General features: G+C 49.4%; 7 protein-coding genes across 7 annotated transcripts; 4 read left to right on the top strand and 3 right to left on the bottom strand.

Annotated features, from left to right (window-relative positions):
- Positions 1-1,045: 1,045 nt before the first annotated feature.
- On the bottom strand, positions 1,046-4,225 carry N7489_007678 (glycoside hydrolase family 31 protein; the record flags this gene model as incomplete). The annotated part of the gene is made up of 4 exons (XM_056713428.1): positions 1,046-2,732; positions 2,804-2,974; positions 3,063-3,473; positions 3,543-4,225. The coding sequence occupies 4 exons, from the start codon at positions 4,223-4,225 to the stop codon at positions 1,046-1,048; spliced, it is 2,952 nt and encodes a 983-aa protein (XP_056567143.1).
- Positions 4,226-5,172: 947 nt separating this feature from the next.
- Positions 5,173-6,370, bottom strand: N7489_007677 (glycoside hydrolase family 75 protein; the record flags this gene model as incomplete). Its single annotated transcript, XM_056713427.1, has 6 exons — positions 5,173-5,246; positions 5,298-5,516; positions 5,576-5,724; positions 5,785-5,921; positions 5,975-6,040; positions 6,101-6,370. The coding sequence occupies 6 exons, from the start codon at positions 6,368-6,370 to the stop codon at positions 5,173-5,175; spliced, it is 915 nt and encodes a 304-aa protein (XP_056567142.1).
- A 1,027-nt stretch (positions 6,371-7,397) lies between these two features.
- On the top strand, positions 7,398-7,735 carry N7489_007676 (mitochondrial 54S ribosomal protein bL33m; the record flags this gene model as incomplete). The annotated part of the gene is made up of 2 exons (XM_056713426.1): positions 7,398-7,410; positions 7,566-7,735. 2 exons carry the CDS (start codon positions 7,398-7,400, stop codon positions 7,733-7,735), a joined length of 183 nt encoding a protein of 60 aa, XP_056567141.1.
- Positions 7,736-8,345: 610 nt separating this feature from the next.
- Positions 8,346-12,540, bottom strand: N7489_007675 (uncharacterized protein; the record flags this gene model as incomplete). The annotated part of the gene is made up of 7 exons (XM_056713425.1): positions 8,346-8,386; positions 8,435-9,284; positions 9,307-9,999; positions 10,048-10,098; positions 10,149-10,869; positions 10,930-12,234; positions 12,314-12,540. The coding sequence occupies 7 exons, from the start codon at positions 12,538-12,540 to the stop codon at positions 8,346-8,348; spliced, it is 3,888 nt and encodes a 1,295-aa protein (XP_056567140.1).
- Positions 12,541-13,341: 801 nt separating this feature from the next.
- On the top strand, positions 13,342-13,917 carry N7489_007674 (uncharacterized protein; the record flags this gene model as incomplete). Its single annotated transcript, XM_056713424.1, has 1 exon — positions 13,342-13,917. One exon carries the CDS (start codon positions 13,342-13,344, stop codon positions 13,915-13,917), a length of 576 nt encoding a protein of 191 aa, XP_056567139.1.
- A 54-nt stretch (positions 13,918-13,971) lies between these two features.
- On the top strand, positions 13,972-15,573 carry N7489_007673 (uncharacterized protein; the record flags this gene model as incomplete). The annotated part of the gene is made up of 1 exon (XM_056713423.1): positions 13,972-15,573. One exon carries the CDS (start codon positions 13,972-13,974, stop codon positions 15,571-15,573), a length of 1,602 nt encoding a protein of 533 aa, XP_056567138.1.
- Positions 15,574-18,002: 2,429 nt separating this feature from the next.
- Positions 18,003-20,067, top strand: N7489_007672 (uncharacterized protein; the record flags this gene model as incomplete). The annotated part of the gene is made up of 8 exons (XM_056713422.1): positions 18,003-18,045; positions 18,145-18,267; positions 18,326-18,437; positions 18,489-18,693; positions 18,752-18,907; positions 18,957-19,441; positions 19,498-19,669; positions 19,729-20,067. The coding sequence occupies 8 exons, from the start codon at positions 18,003-18,005 to the stop codon at positions 20,065-20,067; spliced, it is 1,635 nt and encodes a 544-aa protein (XP_056567137.1).
- Positions 20,068-20,782: the final 715 nt, after the last annotated feature.

Below are 20,782 nucleotides of genomic sequence, written 5' to 3'. Positions count from 1 at the left end.
GGTTTTCAGTCACCTATGTTGTATGAATCAAAATTGCCACAATAAACTGCGCTGCAATAACAAGAGGATTGAGGAAGATACATGCAGTAAAGGTTGTAAACAGCAACATATTGTGCCTATGACGTATGCATGTCTCTTTTCTATGGTGAAGTCATACAAAAGATACCTACGTTTGTACAATGACTCGGCTTACCCTTCCGGCCCATCTCCCGGCCCGGACACCCCCAGATTATGGCGACGGCTGCCGGTTAAAAAACTTCCATATGGAGTTAGCACATACGGTGGGACTGGACTACACCGCTTTATATACCGCCTATGACTTCTGCAAGTTCTGCCATTTTAAACCCCTATTTCAGGAAAGTTTAATCTTTTACCTAGTTACAACAACATAGGTAACTAGCGGATTTCCTCTGCCACTTCTTGGCTATTGTCACGACCTGATGTCGCATGCCAGATCTGTCAGATTTGTTTGCTTTCTTTTTGCTTAATCGTTTGCCTCGCTTAAGCGAGAAGAAGTCGGGTTTGCATTGTTTGCGTTGATCTAGGTTTCATTGGCTTTCTCAGAGAGCTCGCCAGATCTTGCTTCCTTTCTTTCTTCCCCGTCTTTAGTATCTTGAATGAAGTACTCACTTGCTTCGCATCTTGCTTTGCTTGTAGATCCGGCTCGTCACATTTAGTGTTTTATTCTTACTTTTTTTATTTCTATTTCTATTTTTCCTTTCTGTGAAGGATATGCCTGGGCGCACCACTAGGCTTTTTAGACAGGTGGTCGTAGAGGGCCTCTCTGGTGTGTAGTAACCAACGCTCCCAGGTACTACCTGTCGTTCCCCGGAGCTATCCAGGCTTGAATAACTACTAGTTAAAGTAACGTGTGGCTACTGACTTGTTCACAAAGAGGAAATGAGTATAGCTGACTGCAAGTACAGTAGATAGAAGAGTAAAAGACATGGTCAATGCATATCAACCTGTACAAAGTTTCGTCGGACGCCCGAATGGAAGCACTTAACCTTGATCGCGCAGCCATACACTGTTTCTCTGACACATCTTACCACCGCAGAGTCCAGGGCTTCGCCCACGCACCATGTGCAGTCATATTCTGCAAGCCGCCGACAAACAGGACCTGGGCGGTGGCATCATACTGAACCGACGAGGACTGGACCGGCTGGTTGTTAAAAGTCACGTTTGAAGGCACACTCGACACACCCATCACCGTCACGTTAGCGAGCGGGTTCGACTCAACCCAAGTGCCGGTTGCCGTGGCAGTGAGGCGAGTTTTGCCGGCCTTGAACTTGACATTCAGAGTCTCGGTGGGTTCGAGGCTTTCTCCATCATCTAGGTAGAGTTGGCCGTATGCAGTACCGTTCTTGTCTAGAGCAGCCAGGAGGGCCCACGGTGTCTTGCGCGCAGCCTGAGTGGTCAAGGCGGGTTCTTGCATTGGCAAGATGGATCCTCCTCGCATAAAGATAGGGACGTGGCCTAAGGGCGCTGCGATTGTAGTGTTGACACCAGGCTGAGCATCGACGGCTGTCTGTGTGTACCAATCGTACCAGACTTCACCATGACCGACACCAGGGAACACTCCCTTCACGGAATCAACTAACGGTTCAAGGACAGGGACCACCATAAGCGATGGACCTAGGAGGAACTGTGTGTCGACGCTAGCAAGTGCAGGGTCAGGGAACTCCCATGCAAGAGCCCGCATCACCGTAGAACCGGTAGTGTGCGCAAGGTGGAACAAGGTGTAGAAGTATGGCAAAATAGCATAGCGGATGGCCATTGCCTTCTTCGAAGCCTCAATTACAGCCGCCCAGCGGTATGGCTCCTGAGGAATAGAAGCCAGAACATTGTGATTCCGGTAAAAGGGGAAGAAAGCCGAGAGCTGCATCCAACGGCTACAGAGTTCCAAATCCGCGTTACCCGAGAAACCACAAGTGTCGGGGCCGAACATAGGTATTCCGAAGAGCGAGAATGAGAGGGCCTGGGGGATTGCAAAGTACATCGATGCAAAGCGGGACTCATTGTCACCACCCCAGTGGGCTGCCCATTTCCCTGAGCCAGCAAAAGTGGAACGGCCAAGGAGGAAGGGACGCTTTCCTGACCACATCCGGAGCATGCCGTCGTAGGTGGCCTTGAGGATCTGGTGACCCCAGAGATTGTGGACGTCGTATTCCACAGCACCATCCGAGTGGGTGGCATGAGGAGAAACTGCCTTGGCAGCAAGATCATGACCAGTTTGCACATTGCTAATCACGTAGGGAGGGTAGTTGATATTGCGGAAACCAGGGGTGACGGTTGGATGTAGGATTGAGACTGAAGAGGGCTGGCTGCCATCGGATTCTTCCTTGGCGGCAGCAACCTGACGGCGTTCAGCGGCGGCAATAGCCCGAGCCTCGGTGGTGTTAGTGACCGCGAAACCTTCCGGATAGCCATAGTCCACATTTCCAGGTTCTCCTGGAAGAAGGAATGGCGGATGGACGGGGTTCAGGTGCAGCATGTTGGTTCCACAGCTGCCAACACAGAACGAGGCAACCTCGCTCATGTCAATCCAGATACCGTCGTATGGAACCTTCTGGCGCCACAGTTCAAGCTCGTTGACCCAGTACTCAGCAGCCCTGGGAGAGTTCCAATCAGGGAAGACCGTGTAGCCAGGCCACACAGCACCGATATAAAGGCTGCCATCGGGGTTCTTGATAAAAGCATCTGCTGCGACACCTCGATCGAAGGTAGGATACCTAAGATGAGATTGGGATTAACAATGGGTTGACAAAACGTAGGACTGGATGACCGAGCTACGGGCACTTACGAGTCCGATGCATTTTGAGGGTTGGGAATATAGAGGGCAGAGTCGATGATCGGAACAAAGTGACGTCCACTCTGGTGCAGCTTCTCGAGAAATTCCTGGCCCTCCTCGTATGGGAAAGTGTTGAGATCGTTCTCGAAATTACGGTACTGATTCATGTAGTCAATGTCGGCCCTATCATTTTTCAAAAAGTAAGTAAAGGGCATGCTATACAGGAATATGATAGGTCACCAAGAACCTAGCATCTAAAAGCAGGACATACCACATGTATTCCAGGGGAATCTCAAACTTCTCGAAAGTAGCAACCACATCAGCCATTACAGACCAGTTAGCATATCCCCATCGGGCCTGATGGTAGCCAAGGGCGCTGTATTGTTGCATTGCAGGAAGCCCGATCGTGCTGATCTGGTAGTTCTTGGTGACCTCCTCCTGGGAAGGACCGGAGTAGAATGTGAGGTCAACGCTTCCACCCAGGGTACGCCATACCAAGCTATCCGGCTTTGTGATGACTTCCTGTCCATGGGCGTTCCTCAGAAACACACCATGGGAGTATGCAGCATAATCCTGGATCGGATCGCCTTCGCCAGGCTTGACCATACGGCGAGCGCCGCTCTTCTTGTCGACAGTGTAGTAGCGGGTATCCAAATAAAATGGATGAGTACCGTACAAGTTCCTGGTGGAGCAAAATCAGCCAGGTCTCCCATGTAGTAGACATGGATCATGAGCTGCCTTTGATACTTACTCGTCGATGACATTTCCAGCATCAGCTGCCCAGGTGGTCAAGGTAAGGTTCTCCTTAATCCGGAACTGCTGAACACGATCTCCTAGCCCGTAGAGGTTGTAGCCCTCCGGCAGGGATGTTTCGAACTCGATGAACTGGTTCTCGTAAACTAGAACGGTGTCCTTCGTACTAAAAAGAACATCGCCAGTTGCCTTTCTGGACACTTCAAAGTTGAAAGATGGGCTGTTGGACCACGAGAAAGTTAGGTCACTGGCGTTGACGGATCCGTTGGAGGCCTGCGACCTCGGAACGACATCTTCATCGACCAGATACCAGGATGCATTGGTTGCATCAATGTGGGCCGGGATGATCTGGACGTTCAACCGATCCTTCGCCTGGTAATCCACTGTAAGGGACAAAGACTCGATGTCGGTGCCGTAGGTGTTGCATGGTTCTCCGGCCATCGACAGAGTAGCTGTCAAGCCCCGTAATGAATGCTTCACGTTTGAGACCTTGTAACCCGGGCAGACAGCTTGCGCATCAACTGCTTTGGGGTTCTCCACGTTAGGAATCATGGTGACACCTTCCATTGAGTCAAAGGGAAGCGTGTACTGAGCATTCGCCGCGGAAGAAGTGCTCGAAGCTGCATGAACTGCCGGAAGCAGCCCGACACTGGCCAGCAAAACCTTCGTGAGGAAGGCCATGATGTGCTAGTAGGACAATTGAGAGAGCGATAGCCTGGCTGGACTGAGACGCAGGTGTTTCGCTCTTATAACATCGACCATTTTCACCCTCGACCTCAACCTTACCGGACGAAAATGGTTTCTCCGAACAGCTAGTGGCTAATACAGGACAATTTCCCCGAAATAAGGGCGCTCATTGACGTATATAATCCAAAAGTGTGGGGGAAATTGGAGGGGAAAAAGCAAAGGAGATGGAGAACTGGAGAATTGAGTTAAATTGTGGGGAAGCTGAAGTGTTGAGCAAATGAACCCGCGAGGATGCACTGCGCTGAGTTCATGACAAGCCCGAGGATTCACCTTGTCTGGGGAAATCAAGACATGATCATGGAAGTGGCCTTGAACCTTGGCAGATAAATGTGAGCGGCTGATGGCCAAGTACTGTGTCCCCGATAAATGCCCACATTCACCGGAGCGCTGTCTTGGTATGTCTTCTCCCCGCGCACCCCAGCCTTGGCATTCATCTTTTCTTCAGACAATATTGACCGTCGACGAAGACGGGGTAGCATTGTGTAGATGACTGTTTCAGTGTTGCCGGTGAGAGGTATATCACTGGGCGTAGGCTTGGCTTATGCATCAAACCAGGTTTTGGGCCACTGAATATGGGACAGGAAGTGATGAAGAAGCTTAGAAAAATCAGACACTGACATGGAATAACGGAGCATAGGGCTGGCAGCCAGGTCTGTTAGAATTGCTAACGACCCTTCTTTTAGTGATTATCGAGATCGACGAAGACCTGAAGGGTATATATGTATCTCTACATGTTATAGCGGCCTTATCGACTATAGAGCATCGAAGCAAAAGACCTCCACCACAAGAGCTGAAGTAGAGTCTCAGTCTTATCTAATGGAAAAATTTGGCATTTATAGCTATTGTGAAAGCTACAGATCTCTGCCGTCTAACCATTTCGATCAATGACTGGCGCATTTTCCACTTTTGCAGACTAGTTGATCGGAGCAATCATTTTCATCTTTGCAAGAAGCACCTGGAAAATTACTTAGTAAGTAAAGAAAAGTATGGGGAAAAGAATTCTTACCAGCACAGTGTCCCTCCCACTCACAAGACCCGCTAGTAGGGTTGGACCCAGCCGTAGTTGTTGGAGAACCTCCATCACCTCCATCTACCAACTTGAGGTTCTTCGCAAGAGCAGTCATAAGCTTATCTCCCATAGAGCGCAGAGTGGTGAAGTTGGTGACATAATTCTTGTTGAGAGCGCTGCTGGGGAGCACTGAGTCGTCGCCAGTGAAGAGGATATCTGGTTAGATTAGTAGTTGTCAGAATACGGATCTAGATGTGCCAAGGTTGCAAACTTACAGGTCACATCAACATCACCATGGCCACTGTTGCCATTCAAGTCATCATTAGGGAAGCAGGTCCGGGCCATTAACCATGAGGCCTCGCCGATGACCTGAGGGGTATCGCCATCGGAGTCTCCGTAAATTCCGTAGAACATCTTTCCATTGCTAGCTTTTGGGTTAGAACAAGGCGCCGCTGAGATATCTTACAGAGGTAGGAAACCATACCAGATAACGGCACCAACGTTGTTTCCAGGAAGCTGCTTCGCGTACTTGGTTCCAAACCTGTCGGGAATCACAAAGAACGGCACTTCATACGCAGCCAAAGCTCCGAAGTTGGTTTGGTGCTGACCATCCGGGTTTCCCTGAACATCGGGTCAGCAATAACATCTCAGACAGACAATAATAGTGACCGTACCTTGCACTTGTAGTCAATGCCGTCACAGTCGACGTCCATATCCGCTATCCAAACATATGCCGCACCCTATGGCTCATTTCATAAGCATGCGGACCTTGCAATTAACCGACCAGTAAGAGTATCTACCTTGTCGAACTTAGCCCAGTCGCTGTGGATGGTAACTTTCTTAGCACCCTTATCGCCATTGATAGGATAGGTTGCATCTGGCACAGGAGTGCGAGCCTTTGCAGCAGCGCTCTGCAAAGCAGCGACGGGAATAGACGAGCCAGCAGCGAAGTAGCTTCCTGGTGGACCGCCGTCTGGCTTGTTGAATTTGGAGCCATCGACTGTTTGCGCGAGCCCTGTGCCAAACAAGGCAAAGAGAGCGAAGGGGATTAAGTGGCTGTGGGTCATCATGGTTGCTAGTAGAAGGGTTGAGATGTGGGAAAAGATGATTCTTGCTTTTTGCGGCCGGACAAGTGACCCTTTATCAACTGTTTTGGTCCCTGAAGGACTATACAATTAGCGACTAGTAAATACTACCTCCGGAAACACCGGCGCTAGTTTCCACCACATGCTTGTTTTTCACATACTAGTTCATATTACTTTGTCAGTTTCGGCTATGCAGTTGATCCTTCAGTCCATACTTCAGTTCTGCAACATGTGAGACATACTAACCCTGAGTGGCACAGATACAACGTTGTTCAGCCACCATAGACATAGCATCAGGCCACCAGTAGGACTGATTTTTGGTATCTTTGGAAATTGTCCCTGAATGGCCAGGTGGGGAAGGGGTTCAGCCCCTGAAGACCCTTGTATAGCGTCACATCGGCGATGCTGTGATGTAAATGACAATCATGCAAAGCTAGCCAGAACTTTCTTAGTTGCAGACATTAGCTCCCTACGCCCTACTCCAGATTTAGAAATTGGTCTGACGAAAGTAGAATCTGGTCGTAATATGAAAACGCTTCAATTCGATAGATCGCCACAAACCCACAGAAGTATCCAGTCCGCATATTCAGGGAAATTCAGAACTATGAAGGCAACCAATAATCAATATCCTACTAATCTCACCAAGCAAGCGATTTAACGCTGTGTGCTGAATTGGCTAGTTCCACGAGGATTGCTAACATCAGTATATGACCGAACATAGTAGAAGCTACCACGATGACTGGAGCTAATTGCAAAACCCAAGATGCCATCTATTATCGAATAAACGGCGAAAGACAAGAGGCTTTATTAACCTTTATCAATTTCGCATTCGATGATAATAAATTGACGCGTTCATGGCTAGCAAATTCAAAATCATCACAACTTCGAACTTGTCACCCCAAAAGAGCAATGACTAAGCAATATCCACGTGACCTACGGGAAGCAATCAACTCCGACCTCGAAATTGTTTCGGAGCGACAACTCGACCAAGCACCCCGAGACGCCGCCCAAGATGGCTAAAAAAGGTACGTGGAACGAGAAACCCGAGAACTCAGTCGCACGATCCATCCGTCATGTCATATGCCGCAATTGGAAATGCGAAACCGGCGATGACAACGAAAACCAAGAACCCCCGGATTCTTTTGCGGCCGATGGCTAACATCGTCTTTCCCCGACACAGCGAAGTCCCGTACCATTGCCGTCCGGTTGATCTCTATGGCCATGACGGGTTACTACCGCACAATGATCCGGCCCCGTGTACACCGTCCTCTCAGCATGATGAAGTACGACCCTGTCGTTAAGAAGCAGGTGCTTTTCCTTGAGGCGACCAAGGGTGGAAAGAATAAATAAGCTACTCGACTTTGGATCTGAATTCTGCTCGGTCCTTTTCCAATTCGATTGTTGTGCGCCTTGAGAGATGTCCGCCTGCCTTTCAACCGCGATGACGACTTCGATTTCGGTCTCTTCTTTTGCTCCAATCGAACTTGGCCTTTTCCATTTATTTGCAATCGCCATCCAGATACGCCGTCGAACGATATCTCGGACTTTGCACGGATTAGGGAAATGCGACAAGTGTGTCAGGGAAACGAGCCCTGTGTGTACATTATTTTACAGGAGACAAGGGAAATTGTGATTTCCCCAGTTTCTTGGATTTTCTGCGGTAAACCTCCTTTTGTTGGAGCATTGTGTTTGGCGTTAAAAGCAATACAGCTTTGGGTAACTCAATAAAACTAAAATACAACATTCCACTTCATCGCCTTCCGAAGCATGAATCATGCTAGGGCTCTTTTCGCCCATCCGTTCATGACAACAACATATTTTTCCGAATCAATACTTGAATAGCTGTGGACTGTCGCGCACCTTGTTTCCGATGAAAAGAATATGGAGCATTCGCTCAATATGGTTAGAGTATAATAATGGAGGAAGGGCATCTTTCTTGGTGTCCCCTCACATTGACCGCTCAGCCGGCGTCTTGGCTGAAGCGCTGGCTGTAGCGGTCTCCTTTTAACCGTTAGCTGGGCTACCATAGGAAATCATCAGGCATCTTACCTCGAGTGCGGCGCTTACCTCGGCCTCGCATAGTGCTAGCTTGGCCGGCTGTGTTCCCCCTACTGCTACCCGAAGCCAAACCCTTCGGGCTCAGTCGTCGCTCTGGGCCATCGGCAGCATTTCGTGGTCTCTTCGGTGGCTTTGGGTTTGGGTTTGAAGATTGTTCAGTCTTGTCCGTTGGGCCCTGTAGAGACTTTCCCACCAAAGCTTTGTTGGCAGGCTGTATCTCTGTAGTTGTCTCGATTGAAGTTTCCTCCTGTGCTACAGACTGGCGAAGACGGCTGTAAGTTCGTTGCTGGGTTCTCTTTACTTCTTTACTTTCGGACTCTCTTCCAGAGCTGTTGTCGGTTGCATCTGACATTCGTCGGCTTCTGCCAAGCTCTGTTTGGGTGATAATACGCGTTCCCTCGAAGCTGACTACTTTGCGCTTGGTGTTGGGCTGTTCATCCTTGGCACATTTATCAACAAACGAACCGTTAGTCTTTTCAGGAGCCGACTGCGACCTTTCGCTTTTGCTGTTGTCGGTGCTGGGTCGTTGCATCCCGACTGCAGGGATAGGTTCACTGAGTTCTCCACTCATTTCCAGGGGCTCAGCTAGAACCTTTTTGTGTTCTTGAGCCTTTTTGGAAGCATCGTCTGGTGCTAACGATCCCGGGAGATCTGGAGTTGACATAAAGAGCATTTCGAGCTCAGCTGGATCATTGAAAACCGACAGGCTATTCTCCCGTGAAAGTCTGTCATGGAGACTTGAGAACGGAACAATATGACCGTGACTAGCTGCGAATTTCGGTCGGGAGCCAACACAATCACCATGTTTCAACGCCTTCGGGGGGGCTACAAATCTTTGGTGCTAGAGGTCCATCAGTTTCCACATTCCCGGCGGTCTTGAGAGCTCCCTTATTTGAGTCATTGGCCTCGAAGATGTTTTCATATTTTGTGTCCCTTGGGTCCGGTAAAACATTGCTGCACTTAGTCGCCTCCATATGTCCCGTGCCGTGAGGCTTCGTGGAAAATGTATCGCCAGTCATGGGCGGCTGAGCAAGCGAGGACTGAATGATGTCTTCCAGTTTCTGCCATGTTTGCTCGAAAGGCTCATCAGGGTGTACATCGATCACCTTCGCAAACCCTTCTCTTATGGTCGCTTGCCAACTTTCAGCCTCTTGGGCCCGGCGGAGGAGTGAGATTATTTCAGCATCAGCTTCCTCCCCCACCTTCTCCAAAGCCGATGACCGTGATTTTAGCATGGCGAGGTTTTCTTTCATTGCTGCAAGCTCTTCAGTTTTCTGGGCCGTCTCCAGCTCGAGCACCTCAGCCCTCTTTTCTGCCTCCTGTATTGTTTTCTCTTTTAGCGCAACAGACTCAGTCTTCAGCCCCAGGTTAGCTTCGAGCTCTATGGCGTTTCTTTTTCCTTGTTCAAGCTGTTCAAGAAGCCTCTCCTTTTCCGATAAGAGACCAGCCTCAGAGCTTTTCAATACGTTTGATTCAGCCTCATGAGCTTTGGCCTCTGCGATGTATTTTGAGCAAGCGTTATTCAGCTCCATGATTCGTCTCTGTGACTCCTCAAGCTGCGCTTATTAGTACAGCACATCAGGGAAATGCTCGGCATCGCTTACAATGGTGGCTCTTCTCAACCGCTCATCCTCGGCTGCCTTTTGGCTGTCGGTCTCCACAACTGTTAGTTAACCATTGTCTCATAGGGCACGGTCCGGCTTACCAAAGAGCTTCGGACGTTTGCAAGCTTCGTCTGGAGGTTGTTGACGTCTGTTTCTTGCTTCATCATTTCTGCCTCAAGATATTGGACTTGTTCTTCGAATTTAGCTTTCATCTGATCCTGGCATTTGATGCTTGTGGCACTCAGCTCTTCTCGGACTCTTTGCTCGAGCAACTGTAGCTCAACCTGCAACGCGGTCTTCTCAATTTCCAGCCTAGCATTTTGACTCTTAGATGCCTGTTCATTAGCAACAGTCTCGGCCAAAGCATGCTGAAGGTGTTGATTCTCGGATGATTTGTTGGCAAGTTGCTCTCGAAGTGACTCAACCTCAGTCGAGATTTCTTGCAGCTGAAGTTGCAACCTCGTATTTTCCGCAAATTTGTTGGAAACCTCCATCTCGAGAACGGGGTTCCCAGCTGGAATTCGAGCCTCGGAAAGTTTCTGGCCGAAGGTTTCCAACCCGCGCACAAGGTCTGTTTCTGTTATTCCCACGGCCTTGATAGAACCACCGAGACTGTCGAGCATTGGCCCAACAATCTGAAGCTGTTGTTGCAAATTTCCGTAGCAACTCTCGCTATTGGAAAGCTGTTTGAAAAGTGATGAGTGCGGACCGAGATTGCCTTCGATCGCTTGAAGGGTTTCCTGCACGGCTTGGGACACATTTTTGCTCATTTCCGTGCTTCGTTCGACGTCGCTTGTAACCTGTCCAGCCAAGGAGTTGAAACTAGGGTCATAGTGAGTCTACAATATGTGTTGTTCTTTGCTGCGCTTCCACAGAACTTACCGAGATGTCGCCTCATGAACACTGTTGGTGAAGTCTTGGACATTCATGGTCTCGGCAGAGCACTGTTCTTTCAACCCCTGAACTGAACTGAGACAACTTTCAATCACTGGACCCAGTTTTGACAAGATATTATCCTGGGATTTAGCGAGAGATGTGTTGAACAGTTCGCAGGCAGAGTCAAGTTTTTCAGCCATCTTGCGCTGATCACTTCTGACAAGCGCCAGGTATCGTGACTGGCTCTGAGACTCATTTTGGATGTAGGTCTCTAGAGTCGTGATTCGCTTTTTCTCATTGGATAGCTGGGCCTTGATTAACTCGCCTCTTGTCTCTGAATGGTCCAAGGCTTCCCTCAAGCTGGCAACCGTCCCATCGGAAATTGAAAGTCGCTTGCGTTGGTCTTGAATTGTTTCTGCACTTTCCGAAACTTTCGACCTAATATCTTCCAGACTGTGCTGGATCTCGCTTTTCTCTTTATCAAGGGACGCAGTGGCTTCTTTCAACTCTTTGGCTTGTTCCCGGACTGCACCATATTCACGCCCGAGTTCATTGAGGACACCTTTGAATGTGCCAAGTTTGGCCTTCCACTTGTCTATTTGTGCGCGCTGAGATCTTGACTCGGATGATGTTTTGGCGAGCTGTGCTTGGCACCTTTTGAGCCGGTCCTGCAGATTAAGATTCTCTTCCTTCAAAGCCACGTTCTCATTCGTGACTTGCCGTTGGATAGCTGCAGCCGCTTGCTCGCCTTCCTCTCGCTGTCTCATTCTTGTGATGAGAAGCTCGAATAGGTCATCCTCACTGAGCTGAACGCCGTTCTTGTCACCGACAGGCGGTGCATGCTGTTTCGAATTTGTGTCCTTTTCGGGAGCACGGCGTCGCTTCGACGGCTGAAGCTGATTGTGTATAGGCTTGAGGGGCACACGAGAGCCTGGGTTCTCCGGAATATCAGGCCTCTCTCTGTGAAGATGTTGCACTTGAGTTGGCTCAGACAAGGCAGACTTAACCTCACCCGTCTTCTCGGTGTCAATGACGCGCTCTTGACTCTGCTCAACGGCCCTTCCTGCAGGGCTGATAGTCCCTCTGGGGGTAACAGCCCTGGTGGGCTCGTTCGGTCGGGAAGCAATCGTCCCCTGTTCTTGTCCGAAACTTGGTTGCCCTAGTTCTACAGGTGTGGGTCGACTGCCGCTCTCTTTGCTGGGTTCAGCTGCAGCGGATAGTTGCCTTGGTGGCTGTGGGAACACAGGTTGTCTCAGGGGGAGAGGTGCCTTGGGAATTCCTTCTTTCCCAACGCTGCGAAGATTGAGAGGCCTGAACCCAAGAGAACAAGTTAGTCCATTGTGAACACTGGTGTTCATCTGTGTGGGATCAGTCTGGATCATCTACATACGTGTCTGGCCTGGCTAGTTGATGGTTGCGACCTGCCCCCTCTCCCACATGCTCCCTTGAGGATTGGGAATTATCAATTGCAGGATGGGGGATGGCAGGTTGCTTGGTCAGGTTTCGCGAGTACGAGGGCTTGTGTGAGGAGGGCTTGCCGAAGGAGAAATCTATAACATCAATGCCAGAGCTCTCTGGGCGCTGCAGCAGCGACCGAGGGGTTTCAGAGCTCTCCATGGTGAATGATTGAGAGAGTGATGGAGAGAGAGAGACGAGGATGAAGAAATGGCGAGGTCTAACGAGAAATGGCAGCGAAATTGAGGAAGCCAAACCTGGGAAGGAGCTACCCCGTGACCGAGTTAACATCTCTACACCCACGTACTCTGAGGTCTGCAACATCCGTGACATTTACAACTACCTAGGTAGAATGTAATGACCTGTGAAAATGACACCAAAAGTAACTGCCACTGAAGCCATAAGCAGCTGCATTTCCACCCATAATTCCTAGCTTCCAGCTGTTGCCCAAGCACCCTAGTATATTCTAATAAGATGCCGAAGTGTGGTGCATGACTATTTAGACATGTGCTGGGAAGCAACCGCAGTGGATCTTACGGTAAAGATACGTGGTTAATATTAACCAGGTAGCTCCGGAGGCCACAGAAATGGTGCGATAGTCTGTAAAGTTATGGCCCCTGATGATCAAGGGACGCATGTAGTAGTTGAGTGAAGTACCTACGCTACCTATCTACCTACCTACCTAGTAGGTACCTAGGTAAGTAGGTAGGTAGTGTTGCTGATCTAATACCGATAAAACAGCCCTAGAGCGTTAATCATTTTGCCCCGCTATTGATGAACCCGAGGACCCTGACCGGGTTATCTGCAGTTCTGGCGATTGTGGAGGCTGTGTCGCGGGCTGTGTTGAGGCAACGCTAAAGCTCTCTCAGTCCGATCGCAACAGGTGGCCAGGGCCTTAAGACGCTAGTCTCGGTCAACTTAGCTGTTGCGCTCGTTACTGTGAACTTTAACGAAACCAGCGTAATGGCAACACTTGTTTTCACGACTACTGCCGGGCCATTGCAACAGGTTCAAATCGGCGCCGCGGACGTGATATCAACACTTTCGGCAGCATACACAGCGGCTGGGTGGCTTGGAGGCTTAGATGGAGTGAAATATATTCTCTCTCGCTACGTGGGCCTGATGCGGCCCTCAAGCAATCATGTTCTAAGCAATCGGCTAGCAACCCTCCTCGGTCCCAGCATAAGCTTCAATAATTCCCAAGTCCACATATTGACAAGCGATCATGGCCCGGTGAGGTGCGAAATCCCAAATGCAGAAGAGGCTTTCAGTGGCGACCAGAGCACTCAGCTCGTAGGACTCACTCTCTGCGCGTTGGGCCATGAGTGCACTGGTCTAACTGCGGTCAGACTCTTTGCAAATTTCCTAGCACCCGCAATCTTCAAAGGTGCTAATTTGCTTGTGGACTCTCTACTGAGTCAGTTGACGGACGATGGCCTCTACGAGCGCATTCTCAATGAGGGCGCTACGCGGGGCCTTCCAGAACTCTTTACGGAGAGTACGGAGCGGCTAGGTCTTCCAGTCGGCGATGCATCGTGACTTCGGAGGCAAATGCATGTCAAAGGATCGGAGGTTCCGGTCACCGAGATACACATGGTTGCTGGCCTCCTGAGGTGGATCGCGAAGGGCGACACACAGCCGTATTTTACGCGCAGTGGCCTGGTCGCCCGCACGGCAAACTGCTTGAAACTTGTTGGATATTTCATTGGGCCTATTGAGGTCTGGGATGGAGCACCGCCGCGACCTAAGCCACCTGGCCCCAGGTGCATTGTGCTTGTTCTTGGTGGGAGTGAGGAAACGGACCTTTTGATGGCCGCAGCGGAGGAAATAACCCAGGACTGCAACCAGGTTTATCATTACACACGCAGCACTGTGGGCCCCATGCTATACCACAGCCTTGGACCTCACTATCTGATCGACCCAGAATGTCTGCAGGAGGACTTTGAGTACATCCGTCATTCAATTGCGACTCGGATCAGAGTCTCGTACCATCTGGAGAATGTCCGAGACGTTATAAAAGAGGATATTTGTGGGATAATCGAGTGGGAAGATTCGCAGCGTCAAGTTTCTGCAGTGGAGAGAAGTCTAGCAGCCATTTATTTCCCTCTACTTGCCGACCATGTTGCTCCATGCTACAGCAGGATCGCAACACGCAGCATTCTCACCGAGGTCAGAAATCCACGGCGTAGGATGGCGGATGCGTACGACGATGACCTTACTGAGGGCCTAGCCCGGTTCCGTACAACTACCCTAGCTATCGTTATTGCTCTTGTCGCTACTCTTTCGGATACACAATTCTGGAACGTACGGCATTGCATATCAGTTGATCTTGCACAAGAGGCCTGGCTGGAAGAAATGTGTGCTACTATCAACCGAACCTTTGCAAGTTCGGTCGAATATAGTGAGATTGTGGATCTGCTAGCAGCAGTGCACGTGGGTGTCGATGCTAGTGACAGTGCTGGTGTCACCAAAGAGAAAGGAATTCTTTCACGCCAGATCATTGGCTGGAGAAATGGACGATACTCGGTCATTCCGTCATTGCTGCTGGAAATGAAGCCCTCAATGCATGCCGTCCGCCTAGCTTGCAGGGATTCGTTCTATGCTAATCTCCGTGTCCACCAAGATGGTTCTATTCATTCATCCTATGGTGGGGCTATCTACACGGACAGGGACCGGTTCTCGGTTCCAGCTCAAGTTTCGCAACAGCCGTATACTATATCTTCAGGGCCCCATGATCCTTGGGTAGGCCCGGCAAGACCAAACCCGCCCAGCAAGCCACTATATCTTAGCATTGAACGCCAAGCACGTTATAACAGCCCAGACGTTTGTTTTGTTGGTCGGGTTGATGGAGATAATATTGGGCATGTTTCAGTAAAGGCTGTCCTTAGGGCGGTGGCTCGCAGCTTTGAGGTGACAGAGAACTGTGACCATCGCGATGCAGATACCAAGCATGTCCTAAATATGGATGTAAAGTACTGGCTACAGGATCGGTACGTCAAACCGTTCGGAACGGTTGATATGCCGGGGTACCTCGCTGTGCTAGATGACCCGCAGTGGGCATTATTTGTTGCCGGACAGGTCGAGCATTCGCACGGCTGCATAGTGGCTCGATGTCTGGGCTGCGCAAGAAAAGCTCTTGTATCAAGTGTTGCTCAGGGGAACATGGATGGCGTGATGTTGATAGGCTATATGTAAATTGGTCGATCCCCTGATTCAATTCGAGATGCACTAGCTGCAGACTCGGTATTTTCTCGTGTTCATCACCATAAATCTCTCAATTGCTATATATATGCTACCAGAGGCGCTAAGTACAGCCCTAGGATCTTTGGGGCGACAACCGTGCTTGGCTTGTGCCATGTAACGGCCCGGAGCCGCAATATTGTCATATAAGCGCTCACAGGCCAAAGAGCTACTGTACCTTGGGCGATTTCGCATATGTAAAACCCCTATGCACTAGTCACGCTAGCAGGGAAGTCTTCATCTGCGTATCATTGTGTATGGGTAAGACAATAATCACCTCTCGGTCACATGAATTATGACTAAAATGCGTATGAAAGGACCTAGTCGTTCAAAATCTCCTATCTTGTGTCTGCGCTGAGACAGATCCCAGCACAAAGAGGCCACGTAGAGTTGAATGATCTGATACATACTCCGTACACTCTCTATTGATCACAAATTCGGGAATATAGTAATACGAATAATATAATATAATACAAATAGTACAAACAGCTTCATCCCAGGTTCAAATGTCTCTGGAAAGTCGAAATAGCAGACTGAAACCGCCGCTTGATTTCTTTGTATGCTTTACCCAATGCCCAGGTTACAAGCATCGCCAATTTCAATTTCATAAGCTTACTGTGCCCCGTAATGTTTCAAGGTTGTTAGTTGCTGGGCTCCCATTTGACAGGGGTTTAGAACCCTTGCACCAGCTGACTGCGCCCACATGTCAAGTTTGGTGAAACGGAACCACTCAATAGAGTCAAGGTGTTAGACAAACATATTCATTTCGTACGTGTCCAGACATATCTCTGCGCCTTAGTGGAGCGAATGCGAAAAGACCCGCCTAGAATTGATTCAACTGTAGCCGACAACGCTCCTTGCGTGGTCTTGCATGTGAGGGACCAAATCGAACATCGAATATTCTAAAGGCATTCCAGGGCCCTTCGATACGACAGTTCCCGAGACAACGATGCATTGCGGCCCAGGGCGGTCCATAATAACGTGGCGGCCACGAGAATTCGGGAGAAATAGGCATCTCACACGTGTGGCAAACTATGATCAGTCGATTGCGGCATGCTTATACACTATTTCTTCGATCAACCTATGATCCAATTAGTTAGGGATATTCATATTCTAAATTGATATTCGAGGAATGAGACATAGAACCTGGAAGGTGATATCAGAAGTGGCACAGAGTCTCACAAAGAGAGGGTAGGGCGTAGGGCACACTAAAGTACATACATCGTACTGTGCAATATAGCAATCTCGTAGACCAATTCTCCCCTTAAAACAATAGAGAACACTGTTTCAAATTGAATTTTGATCGCCAAGATGTTCGTCTAGGATTAGAATGGACAAGTCACCGAATTAATAAAGTCTGTGCATTCTGTGGATATCGTAGCCTCCGCTCATCAACCAAAGCGGGTCGAACTGGGCCAGGGCTATATGCTCTCCACCTCACATTCCGTATGCCGTATGTTGAACTTGATATTCAGAAAGACTTGAAGGTTGGGAGGGGAGGGGAGGGTGGAATATATGGAAGTTCAATATTTCTGCAACTGTTTCCGTAGCATGTTATCAGTCGATTCCACAAGACGGCAATATCAGTATCCGACAAAACAACTAGTCTTGAAGAGTAGTAGCACAGTGTAGATCGCACGGCGTCCAAGACCAGAACAAGCATAGCGGAACTAAAAGCCTTTTTTTCTTTCATTTGTCTTTTCATTTACCATTTCACTTACCACTTCACGTAGGTATCCCCCCTTTCCCCCATTTTCTTGCGCGTCACGCGTGATTGGCCCGCACTTACTGCCACTTCTCCCAGACCGCTCACCCGCTTCATCCCCTTTCTTTCATCTCTTCACTTCCCGAAGTGGTCATATTCTTGGTATTGTCAATTTGACATATTTATCTCTTCGATTTTCTGTCTTGTCTTCCACCTTTTCTTTTTCGGCGTGGTTCTTTATCAAACCCGATATCGGTGTGTTTGGCGAGCTCCCGGGCCCTCACGTTTTCTTGATATACATACCCTGCAGGCTTGGAACCCCAGGATCTTCTTTACTTCTCTCCATAAGTTCTGGTGGCCTTCATATTTCATCTAGCCTTGTCTAGATCTCAAAAATTTACATCTGGACCTGCACCGATATCCTTCGCCGACTCTGAAACATTTGACCCCCCGCTCGGCCATTCTATTCTACCTTTGGAATTCAGTCACCTCTCATGGAAATTGCGATTTAAGCTCGATATTCGCCGAAGATCTGTTTCCTTTATCCACTCGTGGATTGCCCGACTACCGCTGTTGACGCGATCACCATTCAACCGGAGGGATTTTGGGACGAGTGTGATGTTGCTAGCAAGATACTAGTCAACTTTAATTACTTCGACCATCGGTCTATCCTCACAACATGGGAAACACTCAAGGGAAACCGGTGTCTTGCAACGATGCAGGTAGGTTTACTGGACCGGAACTGGGGTGCACAGTTTCGGGACTCCCTGGGTCACCGAGAATTATTTCGAATAACATGCTGATCGCTTTTCCTCTACCAGTCAACCTCAATCATTTCCGGCTCCTGCGTGTCGTTGGAAAGGGCGCATTTGGAAAAGTGCGGATCGTTGAAAGGAAGGACACAGGCCTTACGTTTGCCCTGAAATATATCCGCAAAGAGGAAGGTGTGTCGGAGCTTCAAAGCCACCGTGTTGAGAGAGCTATAGCTGACACTCGTTACAGTGGTCCGTTCGGAAAGTGTACGGAATATAATTCGTGAACGGAGAATGCTCGAGCACTTGAACCATCCATTCCTTTGCAATTTGCGATACAGTTTCCAGGATATGGAGTACATGTGAGTATCCTTGAGTTGACCCTTATCGCTCCTCTCTAACCGAGTTGAAAGCTACATTGTGGTTGATTTAATGAACGGCGGCGATCTTCGATTCCATATCTCTCGAAAATGTTTCACAGAGGATGCGGTGCGGTTTTGGATGGCGGAATTGGGGTGTGCTCTGAGGTACATCCATTCGCAGGGTATCATTCATCGCGATTTAAAACCAGACAATGTCCTGTTGGATTCCGATGGGCATGTTCACTTGGCTGATTTTGTGAGTTCTATCTGCATGGAGAGCATCTTTATCAGCTTCAGCTAACTTGAATTTCCAGAACGTGGCTTCCGATTACCGACCGGGGAAGCCTCTTACAAGCAAATCGGGGACCTTGGCCTACCTAGCCCCAGAAGTGTACGAAGGAAGTGGTTACACGTTTGAGGTCGATTGGTGGTCATTAGGTGTCACCTTTTACGAGTGCATCTACAATAAGGTATGAGAGATTCATTTCCCATTTACTTTCCCTTCTAACCCCCATGCAGCGACCGTTTGAAGGCCGAAGCCAAGAAACCTTGAGCGAAAACATCAAGAAGGCGCAGCCAAAATACTACGTCACCAATCCTGCAGTATCAGTAGCTTGTTTGCGGGCGCTGGGAGCATTGATGCAAAAAGATCGGAGTCAACGAATCGGGGCGATCGGGTTTGAGTCCTACACCTCGCACATGTTCTTCGCCGAAATCGACTTTGATGCCCTGGAGCGCAAGCAGATCCCGCCAGTATTCCGCCCATCAAGCGACAAAACCAACTTTGATGCGACTTACGATCTAGAGGAGCTCCTCCTTGAAGAAGCGCCCTTGGAGGCCAGAGCCCGCAGGCAAAAGCCGCGCGCTGAACTAAGGGACGATGCAACTGCGAAAGAAATTCGGGATGATGAGCTTCATCGTCTGATTGAAACAATGTTCGAACCGTTCGACTACACCCTGACTAGCTACCAAGGCAATGCCGCGGAAGCTATTGCGGCCGTATCGTGGGTTTATCTCCGTTCAAGACCTATGTCCACTTGTACTAACAGTGTTCTTCTAGAAATCCCGAGGAGTGTCTTCCAATCGCGACAACAACACAAGGGAACACTACAACCCCAGCCAACCCAACCGTACATGCCCGGCAATTCTCACAGCCCGACCCTAAAAATACATCTCCCATCCAAGCCGACGGCTCGTATTACCGTGCTCCACCGAGTGAAAACATGACAACAGTCAGCGAGACACTCGATCCCAATGAACCCGCGACTGGCCAGCCTTCTTCCCCTTCAAGCCGCATGTCACCTTCACCCCCGCCTCCCCCGTCCTTCCAACCGCCGCCTGCCCCGTCCTTCCATCGACCCCTACCCCCAACAATCGCCACCGCGGTGCCACCCGTCAAATGAGCAAAAGTGGAGGCGTGCAAATGGTCCTAAATGAAGCTGGCAGCTGGAGTGAGCTGGCTCATAACTCCACCCCCGCTGATGGGATGGACAGTGGTGATGACAAGAGCAAGCAAGCCAATGGCATGCTATCATTCTTCAGTCGGAAGAAGGGCCGTGACCGCAGTCCCAAGCCGACTGAGCCCGGTGTTCTGGGCAAAGAGGGAGCCAGGCAGATCATTAGCGGGTGAAAACCACTCGGCGCTCATGCGGGTTGCTCTGTCGCTGCTGACAACATACCCGCACAATATGACCCCGGGGGCTAGTGTGCCAACCGGTGAGATCCCTACTCACAAACTCACTCTGGTCTGAAATCTCGTCCCGGAGACGACTGTTTCCCATTTTAGCACCCAAGGAGTCTGGCAATTAAATGCCCGCTCTGGCGTTTTGCCCGGTTGCCATCACTTCGACACGTTCCGGTTCTCGCTCTATTGGGAGCGGCCGGAGGGAGACGGCCTTGCTGACCCTGTCTGATTGCATACTGCACATCGACTATACATTTGTCTACGTTGATGTTTTACAGCAAGAGATGCAGTGCTCGAGGCACCATCTCCCTTTCATTCTATTAGATTCCCCGAACACAGCGAGAATTCATGTATTACATCCTATCATCTCTATATATCCTCGTCATCCTGTATTGCCCTCTCCATCTTCCCCTCACAGCTGTACAGATATACTCATGGCAGACACAGACAACCAGACCCGTGCGTTACTTTTTTTTAAATCTCATCGCTCCTCTTTTTGGTTGGCTTTGTTGCTTTGTCCCTTTCTCTTCGCAATGATGTCTTGTTTAACCTTGTATTGTGATTTGGAGTTTGCATACCCTGACTCGTTGATATGAACATTTGTATTTTGGTTAGAATTGGACTGGAGCATGTCTATGGTGGGATAATGTATTTAATGTTA

This window comes from Penicillium chrysogenum (genome assembly GCF_028827035.1).
Source record: "Penicillium chrysogenum strain IBT 35668 chromosome Unknown utg000004l_segment0_segment0, whole genome shotgun sequence".
Lineage (NCBI taxonomy): Eukaryota > Fungi > Ascomycota > Eurotiomycetes > Eurotiales > Aspergillaceae > Penicillium > Penicillium chrysogenum.
This window is presented reverse-complemented; position numbering and strand designations above follow the sequence as displayed.